Source organism: Podarcis erhardii (genome assembly GCF_964252035.2).
Source record: "Podarcis erhardii genome assembly, chromosome: 5".
NCBI classification, from domain to species: Eukaryota; Metazoa; Chordata; class Lepidosauria; order Squamata; family Lacertidae; genus Podarcis; species Podarcis erhardii.
Window position 1 is genome coordinate 4334289 of NC_138509.1, and position 11655 is coordinate 4345943.

At 45.6% G+C, this 11655-nt stretch overlaps 1 protein-coding gene across 2 annotated transcripts in view; it reads right to left on the minus strand.

Annotated features, from left to right (window-relative positions):
- The window catches only part of PARVB (parvin beta), a 40522-nt gene that overhangs the window by 27673 nt on the left and 1194 nt on the right, over positions 1–11655 (minus strand). Inside the window, exon 1 of one of the 2 annotated variants that reach the window (XM_081861016.1) lies at positions 3467–3570. The exons of the other annotated variant lie outside the window; for it this stretch is intronic. Coding sequence (XP_081717142.1) covers position 3467 — 1 coding nt within the window. The 5' untranslated portion in view covers positions 3468–3570. Of the gene's footprint in view, positions 1–3466; positions 3571–11655 lie in introns of those variants that run through there. 2 annotated transcript variants of the gene reach the window in all.

Sequence of the window (11655 nt, forward strand, 5' to 3'; positions counted from 1 at the left end):
AGAAGTCGATTATATCATAGAATCATAGAATCATAGAGTTGGAAGAGACCACAAGGGCCATCGAGTCCAACCCCCTGCCAAGCAGGAAACACCATCAGAGCACTCCTGACATATGGTTGTCAAGCCTCTGCTTAAAGACCTCCAAAGAAGGAGACTCCACCACACTCCTTGGCAGCAAATTCCACTGTCAAACAGCTCTTACTGTCAGGAAGTTCTTCCTAATGTTTAGGTGGAATCTTCTTTCTTGTAGTTTGGATCCATTGCTCCGTGTCTGCTTCTCTGGAGCAGCAGAAAACAACCTTTCTCCCTCCTCTATGTGACATCCTTTTATATATTTGAACGGCTATCATATCACCCCTTAACCTCCTCTTCTCCAGGCTAAACATGCCCAGCTCCCTTAGCCGTTCCTCGTAAGGCATCGTTTCCAGGCCTTTGACCATTTTGGTTGCCCTCCTCTGGACACGTTCCAGTTTGTCCGTGTCCTTCTTGAACTGGGGTGCCCAGAACTGGACACAGTACTCCAGGTGAGGTCTGACCAGAGCAGAATACAGTGGCACTATTACTTCCCTGGATCTAGATGCTATACTCCTATTGATGCAGCCCAAAATTACATTGGCTTTTTTAGCTGCCGCGTCACACTGTTGGCTCATGTCATAAAATACATTTTAGGGTTTTGGGCCATGTGGGGATTTGAACCCGTGTCTGCCAGGTCCTAGTCCAACCCTCTAACTATTACACCACTCAAGGGCACCAACCTACTCTCTGCCCCAAGTGTCCCCCAGTGGAAGGAGGAGGTTCAGCATCATCTGGACCAAGTTCAAGTTACAGCCTGCTTATTATGTCACACAGAATTCTGTGGGAGCCCTTAGAAACCGAGCCGGCTCCTTCCCTCCGCCCCAGCCAGCCTGGTCCATGGTCTGAAGCGATGGGACTTGGAGTCCAACAACATCTGGAGGTTGAGATGTTGATGACACCAGCAACTGTCTCTTGGAGATCAGTTTTAAATAATTTTAACATTGTGCGCTGCCCTGGAAATATTTGCATTGAAGGGCAATATTTTTTATTTTAAAAATGAATAGATAATAAAATTATTTGCCATCACCACCTCACCAGGCTCCAATAACAGATGGATAAAGGAATGGCAGTCATGGGGCAACTGTCATGGTTCCTTCCTCTCTATGTTAACATAACAGCACAGTAAGAATCCACAGGGAATTAGCCCTCAGATACCGTTAATATGAGAAGTTGGCTACAGTGTGCTGCTGACAACCCCAAGGTTGCAGGTTCAATCCCCATATGGGATGGCTGCATATTCCTGCATTGAAGGGGGTTGGACTAGTTGCTCTTCAGGGTCCCTTCCAACTCTACCATTCTATGTTTAAAAATTGCTTTTAACCCCTTCCTCCCTTTTAATCACACCTTACAAAATACTCTTAGACAAACAAGCTGCAATTTCCCTGTCTACAGCAGACAAAAAACCCCCGAAGTTCAAAGCCAGCAGCACCTTGAAGTTCGCTGCAGCCGCTTTCTATATCCTAACAATCAAGTTTCTTCTTAATGGCCATCAGCAGTCTGGCTGCTTGGAAAAGGAAGCCGGATGATAACTGCTATTTAATTTTAGCTGCAGTTATTTCTGATCCAAGGTCTGAACCTCGCAGTATTGGAAAACAGCAGCTGTCATGATGATGTTGAATAGAGTGGCTAATTATGGGACAGAGGACATAGTATCTTCCGCCTAAGTGAAGCCACAATGGTGCACTGCCCGACTTTTAGGAGAGCATAAAGGATAGTTGCAGCCCTCTTGGAGAGTTGCAGCAGCGAACTTCCTGGCCGTGTCAGAGACAGTCTTGCAAAGAGGTCCCTCAAAGTAACCAGCCCTCTGATGGGTTCTCTTCCAGCCCACCTGCTGGCATGTGTCAATCATTTCTGGCAGACAGGAGACAGGAGAGAAAGCAAGGACCAGCTCATCTCCCGTGTCCAAAAGCTTCTCAGTCTGATCACCTGGAGATTTTTACTCCTTGGAGGTAACCAGAAGAATTGAGATTTTTACAAACAGTAAATCCAATTGACTGACAACCTTTGCCTCATTTTTCTCCATTTGTAGAATGGAAACAGGTACCACCTCCATCCTGGAGAGACTTGAAATTGCAGTTTGGGTACATGAGCAACACCCAGTGCAGTTTCTGTGCTTCGTTGTACCTTTCCGTCTGTCTCCGAACTGGCTGGCCATTGCTTCCAAAGCGCTTTGAGATCCAGGAAGAGCTACATCCACTGGAAGACTCACTTCTTTGTATGTGGATTGACCATCAAGGCATAATTATGACAGAGGGCTATACACATATAATTTTGTGTTTTATTATGATTATGACTGGTGTTAATTTTATGTTTCTTATTTCTCTGTTCCTTTCTTCTCCTCCTCCTCTCTTTCTTGTCATTTTGATTCTATTTGTTCTAGAAAATATTTTTATTGGATTGTGAAAACTTTAATAAATATCTGTGGGGGGAGGGAGGAACAGCTACATGAAGGTAGTCAGCCTGGTGCCCTCCAAATCTTGACAGACTATTATCCTAACATTGCTGGCCATGCCGCCTGCAGCGCCTGAGAGCTCGAGTCCAACAGCAGCTGGATGGCACCATTTTGGCAACAGCATGTCCCCCCCCCTTCTTCAAACCCCTCTTTTCCCATGAGGCCCTTGGCATGGCCATCTCAATCCCTATCTGCCACCTGCAATAAGGCTTAGATTGATACAATGGCACTTTCTCATATGCATCCTTATTACCTGGGCTGCTTTCTTTCCCCCTTTGCCTAACCCTCAAGCAAAATCTTCTAGCTTGTAAGCTCCTCAGGGCAGAGCCCTTTAATTTGGCGGTGTCACTCTGTAAACTGCCGTGGACGTTGGTGGTAACAGTTATCATCATTCAGACTTATAAATCCATTGGCTCATGACTGAAGTATGAAGAGTTGAATTCCATTTGTGAACAAACTACCACAGATCAAAACTCCACAAAGTGATCATATCATTTTGCCCATTTTCATTTTTCCCTCTTAACCTCCAAAACACAAGGGGGGGGCTGTTTAAGAGTCAATGATGAGCAAACTGCGCCTCCATGACACCAGCCAACAACCCAAAGCACATTCGGCCTAGTTTTATCAAATTAACTCTGGATCTGGAATGCAGTAAGCAACCTCAGCTCCCTATTCTTTTATATTCCCAACAAGCTGGGCATACGTTAGGGATTATTTCTCCCCAAGGATTATAGCTGGTGGCTCTTATAAATAAGCTCTTTTGATCAAGTTCACCAGTTCAGCAACAGCAGCCGACCCATTCAACCTGGAAAAGCCCCATGTTTCCAACAGAACATCTTTGTCTAGATGTTGATGCAAAGGAACACATATCTACACTGCAACGGCTTAAAAGCAAAAGGAAGGAGGAGGAATAAATCATTACAAGACCACAGAACTCACTGTTAAAAAGGATGGTCAATCCGAGAAAGGACAAAAGTTGATTCCACCCCTGCTTCAGTTTGCAGAAGTCCAACTGCAATGCATTACTTGCAACATCTTGGGTAATTGTTAAGAATTTGAAGGATAGGCACAGTTTGGGGAACACAAGTGACTGTGCAGGAAGGCTAGGCAGAAGATGATAAAACATGCTCCACCCTTCTCCTGTTTGTGTGCATTTTCCCCCAGCAAGCTGCAACCAGCTAGGCCTGGCAAGTTTGGGAATAATGGCCTGGCTTGCACATATGATAAGCCACAGCTGATTTAGCCAAAGTGTAATTTGTCAGAATGTCTGAACCCATCCAAGAGGCTAACCATGGCTTGCTTTCTGGCAGCAAAGCACAATGTTAAGCCATGGTTTGCTGTTGGCTTATGAGCCATGGCTTGTTTTCTAACAATGCCTTGGTGTTATGTCCAAATCCAACAGCCTTGCTGAACCATGGTTAGCCCACCAGAGATGTTCACCAGGATACAGCAGCTGGAAAAGAAATCAATGGCATTGTGCCATGGGTTTTGCTATGCTATGCTAGTTACCTGGGAAGGCACAGCTTTTAATAATAATAATAATAATAATAATAATAATAATAATAATGCCTGTGTATAATGAAATTAAACAAGCCTCCGTCCCACCCCCAAACACTCAATCTCTTCTCAAACAACACACCACCTTGCAAGTCAATTTCGCTATGTTATTTTTTGTTCAGCAGCCCAACAGCCCATGGATAGAAGCTATTTTTTAGCCTGTTGGTACGGCTGATTATTCTATGTCTCCTGCCCAAGGGTAGAAGATTAAAGAAGTGATGGCCGGGGTGTGAGTCATCCCTGAGAATTTTTCTCACTCTCCTAAGGCAACAATCCCTTGTGATGTCATCTAGCGGACTAGATGCTAACACCAAGAAAAGACCAATAAAACACAGGCTCCCCTAGTTAGTAAACTGGGTTATTTAATTTCCTCAAGATCCCCAAATGTCTGAATGGCATTAGTAGGAATTTAATGGGCCTATGTAGAAAATAATTCTCACTGAGCCTGGGATAAAATAAGAGAGCTGTACAATTTTCTTTCACGGTTCTGGAGACCACCCCCACCCCCCACCCCCCACCCCCCATTACTTTCTTACACTTTCCAAGTTCCTTTCTTGGCAGGAGAGTTTTCGGGCAAATTACCACTGCAGTACATTCTCCAAATGCAGCAGAGCAGTTTGAAAATTATTTCAGGCATAACAGCAACTGTCTTCCCAGTGAAGCTTAGACATTATTTCCAGACAAAGTGAGCAGATGATGAAGTTGAGGACTTAGCAAAAGGGTGAAAGTTGTATCCCAACAGAAGAGCCAGGAAGAAGTACACACAACCAGTCTATTCAGAAAACAAGTGAACAGAAGCAAGCCTTGAGCTCATAGCAGCCCAATTCCCTTTTCCCTAAGCTTGAGGGGGATTAAAAGCTCCCTATCTTGATGTGGAGCAAACCATCATTTGATGGGTGCAGTCCTAAACGCACTCCTGCGAAGAAGCCCTACTGAACACAATGAGACTTAATTATGAGTAAACATGCATAAATGGCTTCCTCCAGTTCTACTGAATTGGGTTTTTAGCGATGTGACATAGGATAGCTCCCAGGTTCAGTGTCTGCAGCATATTTACTAATTCTCCACTATTCTACTATAACCAGGGGAAGCCACAGAAAGACTCTGCCCAAGCCAGCTTCTGAAAGTTTCTCTCTAAGCTTCGGAAAGTCTCTTTCTGTGCTTTGGGTTTCGTAGTTTAACTCTTCAAATTGTAACTTGTAAAAGGCAGGTGTTTACCCAAAGGTCTCCGAATTGCGTGCCCAATTTTGAACCACACCTTTCTAATCCCAATGCATTTGAACTACTGTATTAGCCTTCTCCCACAATATACACACTTTAGTATAGTGGAATTTTAACATACGTGTGTGTGTGTGTGTGTGTCTTTTATAGCCAAGGAACTTCTGCGGAATTTTCCACCATGTGGTTAAAAGAAAAATAAAGAAGGGAGAAAATTATCTCAGTGAAACCAGAGACAAAATGCTTCCTTTCTCATGCACACACACTCACACTTTAAAGCACATTTTTGTGTCCAGTAGAAAGAAACTCTCAATATACAGCTTAAACTACCCATGCTAATTTTGTCATTAATGGTTGGGGATTATCCCGGGTAATATCCTTGTAAGGTTATTCCAATTTATCCTCACAACAGCCACCGAGGTAAATATGGTAGAAATTTGGAGACCGGCCCAAGGTCACCATATACACTTCACAGCTAATCAAGGATTTGAATCTAGGTCTCCCGACCCAAGTCTAGCATTCTATCTGCTATGCTTACGCAAAAGCTTGCAATGCTGAGAAGCCCAAGCAATTTGCTAAGTCTGTAAATGGAAGATGCCTCAGTGCTGTATTTCAAACTAAATACTGTCCATGCTTCATCAATACTCATCAAAACAACCCCCTTTGTAGACTCTCTACATGCCATCTCTTCATGGCCAGGTATCTCTCACCAGGTCTGGTAAAACGTGGCCTCTGCTGTGCCACATCAGGCTGTTCCGTGTCAGGTGGGAGGGGGGCAATGTCTCAGGGACTCTGCATGTTCAAAAGCACTTTTTACTTTAACATTACTTTGCATCAGGGACGTGGAAGCTGTGGCCCTCCAGAAGCTGTTGGACTACAACTCCCATCATCCCTGGTCCTTGATTCTGCTGCACCAGGCAAACTGTTTCTTTCTAACCAGGCCTTTTATGGCCTTTTAAAAGTGTTTCTGGGAGGGGAGGTTATTGGTTTTCATTTGACCCCATAGTTCTCAATCTCAGGTATAGTGGTTAGTGCTGGACCAGGACCTGGGGACCAGGACTCAACTCCCCACTCAGCCATGAAGTCCAATGGGTGATATTGGGCCAGACATTGTCTCCATCGCTCTCTCCTATCTCACAGGCTCTTGTGTAGATAAAATGAAGAGAACATAAGCTATGGGGTCCCCTTGGAAGAAAGGTGTGATAGAAATTTTGCCGCAGCAGCAGCAGCAGCAGTATCCAAGCATAACAAAGCCTGCAGTTGCTTTTGTTCACATGCACCCTTTGCAAACCCTCCTCTTTTGCCATTGCCACCCCCCTCTGCCTTTGCCATCCCTTGTGTTTCCCTGCTTAACAACTTCAACAGCCTAAACCCAAATTCAGCCTCGTTGTTTAAGCTACTCCTAGCAAAAGAAAAGAAAAAAGCACAATGCTGCTTACGAAGGAAGTCCACTTTGTTCCCAGCTAATTAAAGAAGCGGCATCAATTCAGCTGAGAAGATTCCTCTAGCCAAAAAGCTGCGCTCATAACACAACCTGGCAAAACAACAGCCAAACTCAGCAGAACCCAGCGCACTTGGCAGTTGCTGAGTGAAGCAATAAATTCACAGGAAGCAGGATCCGGCATTATGGACTGTGCGTGCTCGGTTACAAGGCAAACTTTTACAACCCAAGAAGGACCTTCACATAAACAACACAACATTCACCTGTTGTTCCATTCAGCTTTCAAATTAGACTGTTTCACACAAACCTTTACTCTACAAGCAAGAGGTCACATTTAAGGTAGACAACTAAAGTGTGAATTGCCTGCCTTGGGACTCTCTGGAAAGGAAAGATCAGGGAAGATCTTCTATAAAGACAAAGGGTTCCAAAGATGGTCATGGCACAGTAATTTTAAATGCATGTGCATGGACACCACAGTAATACATGGGAGAACAGTTAGTGCAAGAGTGGGAGGCCATAGATAGGGACCTCCTGGGAGATCTCTGACTAACGTACAGTAAATAGGCAAAGATTTCTGGCTCACAATTGTTTGACAATGGCAACAAGAAAATGAATCCCAAATGGAAATTAATCAGCTGAAACAAAGAAAAGTCAAGGAACTGATTTGTGGGCAGAAGGACTGTGGACCCAGGTCCGTCCTGGCACTCAAAGCAAAGCCCTCTGCTCAGCAGCTGCTCAAACACACCCAGCTCTTTAATCCGGAGTGTTTATTTTCCGCACCTGGCTCTTATTGCTGGATCATAAGGTTCTTTCAAATAAAATACAAAGTAGATCCCGCAAGCCTGAGTCAGTGGGTCATGAGAAACAAACATTAAAGAATCTTGTGTTGACTGCTCTGGTCAATTTGCTGCCTTCCCACTGAGGACCAATAATTCCTCTGCAACTGTGTAAGAGGCCCATTGTGTTCATACAATCACTCACCCTACCCTCAGCTGATACCTTTCTACGGCCTAGGCGCATGGGTAGGCAAACTAAGGCCCAGGGGCCAGGGCCAGCCCAGTCGCCTTCTCAATCCAGCTCGCGGACGGTCCAGGAATCAGCATGTTTTCACATGAGTAGAATGTGTGCTTTTATTTAGAATGCATCTCTGGGTTATCTGTGGGGCATAGGAATTCGTTCTCCCCCCCCCAAAAAAAAAAATATAGTCCGGCCCCCCCACAAGGTCTGAGGGACAATGGACTGGCACCCTGCTGAAAAAGTTTGCTGATGCCCAGGGCATCAGAAAGGGCACAAAGGCCAAAGTGACTCACCAGCATTGGTCTGTATGGGAAACTGAACAACAGATTAATGGCCAATAACCTTGGCATCACTGCTGGCAAGCACTGGATCAAATTAAGCCCCAGCTCCATGCACATCATTTTACAGCTTGGGAACAGATGATCTAGAGAAAACAGCTGCAAACCTTTGCATTTTAAAATGTTAATAATGAAAGGAAATGTGGCAAGCTGGGAAGTCCGGCAGGAAAGGGAGGGGGAAGGGAAGCAACTTCCTTTGATCCACATTGGGAAGCTATGCGCTTGTGTTTATCTTCTTGAAATTAAGAGGCAGTGAAAACTACAGTTCTCAGCATGCTTACAATGGAGTAAGTCCTCCTGCACTCAGTGGGACTTAATTTCCAAGGGAACATGTTTAAGGTCAGGCTCCATCAGGCTGCGATCCTAAACAAGTCCCTGGAAAATCTGCAGAATTTTTCCCAGGTAAATATCCCTAATTCAGATGCCATCTGGGGCAGCCTTTGGTGCATGCCATAAAACTGGTTCCATGCTTAAAGTTCAACTGTTCTACTTGCAAATGTCACATGCTGGTGCCATGCTCCCCTGGCACACGCTCCCTGGCACGCCAACACTAAGTGTAGGCAAGGAAGTCCAGGAAACAGGTGAGTTTTCTTACAAGGCATTACATTTAAATAGGACCTAAGTGCTCCACAGTTAAGTTCATTTAAAATGAGTTGTTTTAATAGCCATTCAAAAGAATGCTGGTAACACTTCCCCAATCTTTTACATTAAAGCCAAGAACATTTTTGATCAGCTCAGAAATCAAAACAGACACAACTGAAGGAAGTGACTGCTGGATTTCCTGCCAGTTGACTGCAGCTTAGTCCTCATGTGTTCATTGCAACATTTTTCTAAACCCTGTGCAACTTTCACAGCAACAAACTCAACTTATGACTTGGAAATTTATTAATAATTTGTTCCCTACCCATCTGAATGGGTTTGTCAGCCAGTCTGGGCAGCTTCCCTCAAAGTAAGTTGCTCCTTCTAACTCAGGATGGTCTACTCTACCCGCTGACCAACAGGAGTCCTCCAGGGTTTCAGGCAGGAGTCTATCCCAGTACACCAAGGACTGAACCTGCGACCTTCTGTCTGCAAGACACTTATCAGATCTGCTGGCATCACAATTGCCCCGTATGAATGGGGAATGTGCCCTAAAAGACACCCAATGCCCCCCTGTTTCTTCACATTGAACTTCCAAATAAACATGAACAGGACTGGGAGGTGTAAGCCACTTTCCCCCCTGTGGACTGCTTTGAGAACAGATTTACTTGCGAAAAAAGTTGCATATAAATAACTGGAGGTGGGGAGGTGGAGAGAAAATAAAAAGGTAAAGGGACCCCTAACCATTAGGTCCAGTCGTGACCAACTCTGGGGTTGCGGCGCTCATTTCGATTTACTGGCCGAGGGAGCCAGCGTACAGCTTTCGGGTCATGTGGCCAGCAGGGCTAAGCCGCTTCTGGCGAACCAGAGCAGCACACGGAAATGCCGTTTACCTTCCCGCCGGAGCGGTACCTATTTATCTACTTGCACTTTGACGTGCTTTCGAACTGCTAGGTTGGCAGGAGCAGGGACCAAGCAACAGGAGCTCACCCCGTTACGGGGATTCAAACCGCCAACCTTCTGATCGGCAAGTCCTAGGCTCTGTGCTTTAACCCACAGCGCCACCCACATCCCTGGAGAGAAAATACCACTAGTCTATACAGTGGTGAATTAGCATCCAGTTTCTGGTGTGCAATGGTGTGCATTTCAAGACAGAGTAGAGCAATTTTTGTGGAGTTGGGTTTAGCTCAAGGGTATCTTTTTGACAAGCAACTTTTCCACCCATGCTTAAACCCCCATCAGGTGGTAGTAAGATGCAATGAGATTTAGCTCAGGGATAGGAAATCTGTGGCCCTCAGGTATGTCCAATGGTGAGGAGAGCTGTAGTTGTGCAACGCCGCCGCCGCCTCCAGCAAGGGCTCCTTCAGAGAAGCCATTTGTTGAGCATCCATCCCCATTTGTTTGCACAAAGTCTGTGCAGAGGTGAAATCATATTTGCTATTTATTGAGCACTTGTTCCAATTTCTGGGGTGGTTAAGAAATACATCCATTTAAATATGTCTCGGCTACAATGTGAAATTAGTCAAAGGATTCTGATTTATTCATCTAAAGATTTCAAAGAATGGCTTGTTCAATGCTTCCCTTCTCTCTAAAGAGAGGGTGGGAACCCTCCACCCTCCCCCACCCTTTTATTCTAGGCCCTCACACTATATGTGTGTGACTCTGCTAACCTCTTGCATACTTTGATAAGTTGTCTCTCTACACTAATCATGACCTATATTTGAAGCACCAAGTTGCCACATTCCTTTCCCCGAACGTGCTTCCATCTGTGCCTTTAGCAGCAACAATAAAAAAAGTTTTTCATTGGATGGGTGACCGTGTGTTGAGATTCCGGCATTGCAAGGGGTTGGACTAGATGACCCTAGGGGTCCCTCCCAACTCTATGATTCTATGATACCATAGCAGGAAAAGCTTCCCCTGCCATTTCTGCCTGCAGTGCACCTATCAAATAATAATAATAATAATAATAATAATAATAATAATAATAATAATAATAATTTATTATTTATACCCCGCCCATCTGGCTGGGCCTCCCCAGCCACTCTGGGCGGCTTCCATAGAAACCAAAAATACAGTAAAATATCACACGTTAAAAACTTCCCTGAACAGGGCTGCCTTAAGATGTCTTCTGAATGTCAGGTAGTTGTTTATTGCTTTGACATCTCGTGGGAGGGCGTTCCACAGGGCGGGCGCCACTACCGAGAAGGCCCTCTGCCTGGTTCCCTGTAACTTGGCTTCTCGCAGTGAGGGAACTGCCAGAAGGCCCTCGGCGCTGGACCTCAGCATCCGGGCAGAACGATGGGGGTGGAGACGCTCCTTCAGGTATACTGGACCGAGGCCGTTTAGGGCTTTAAAGGTCAGCACCAACACTTTGAATTGTGCTCGGAAACGTACTGGGAGCCAATGTAGGTCTTTCAAGACCGGTGTTATATGGTCTCTGCGGCCGCCCCCAGTCAAGCTGCCGCATTCTGGATTAGTTGTAGTTTCCGAGTCACCTTCAAAGGTAGCCCCACGTAGAGCGCATTGCAGTAGTCCAAGCAGGAGATAACCAGAGCATGCACCACTCTGGTGAGACAGTCTGCAGGCAGATAGGGTCTCAGCCTACGTACCAGATGGAGCTGGTAAACAGCTGCCCTGGACACAGATTTGACCTGTGCCTCCATGGACAGCTGTGAGTCCAAAATGACTCCCAGGCTGCGCACCTGGTCCTTCAGGGGCACAGTTACCCCATTCAGGACCAGGGAATCCTCCACACCTGCCCGCCTCCTGTCCCCCAAAAACAGTACTTCTGTCTTGTCAGGATTCAACCTCAATCTGTTAGCCGCCCACCAACCGCCTCCAGACACTCACACAGGACCTTCACCGCCTTCACTGGTTCTGATTTAAAAGAGAGGTAGAGCTGGGTATCATCTGCATACTGATGAACACCCAGCCCAAACCTCCTGATGATCTCTCCCAGCGGCTGCATGTAAATGTTG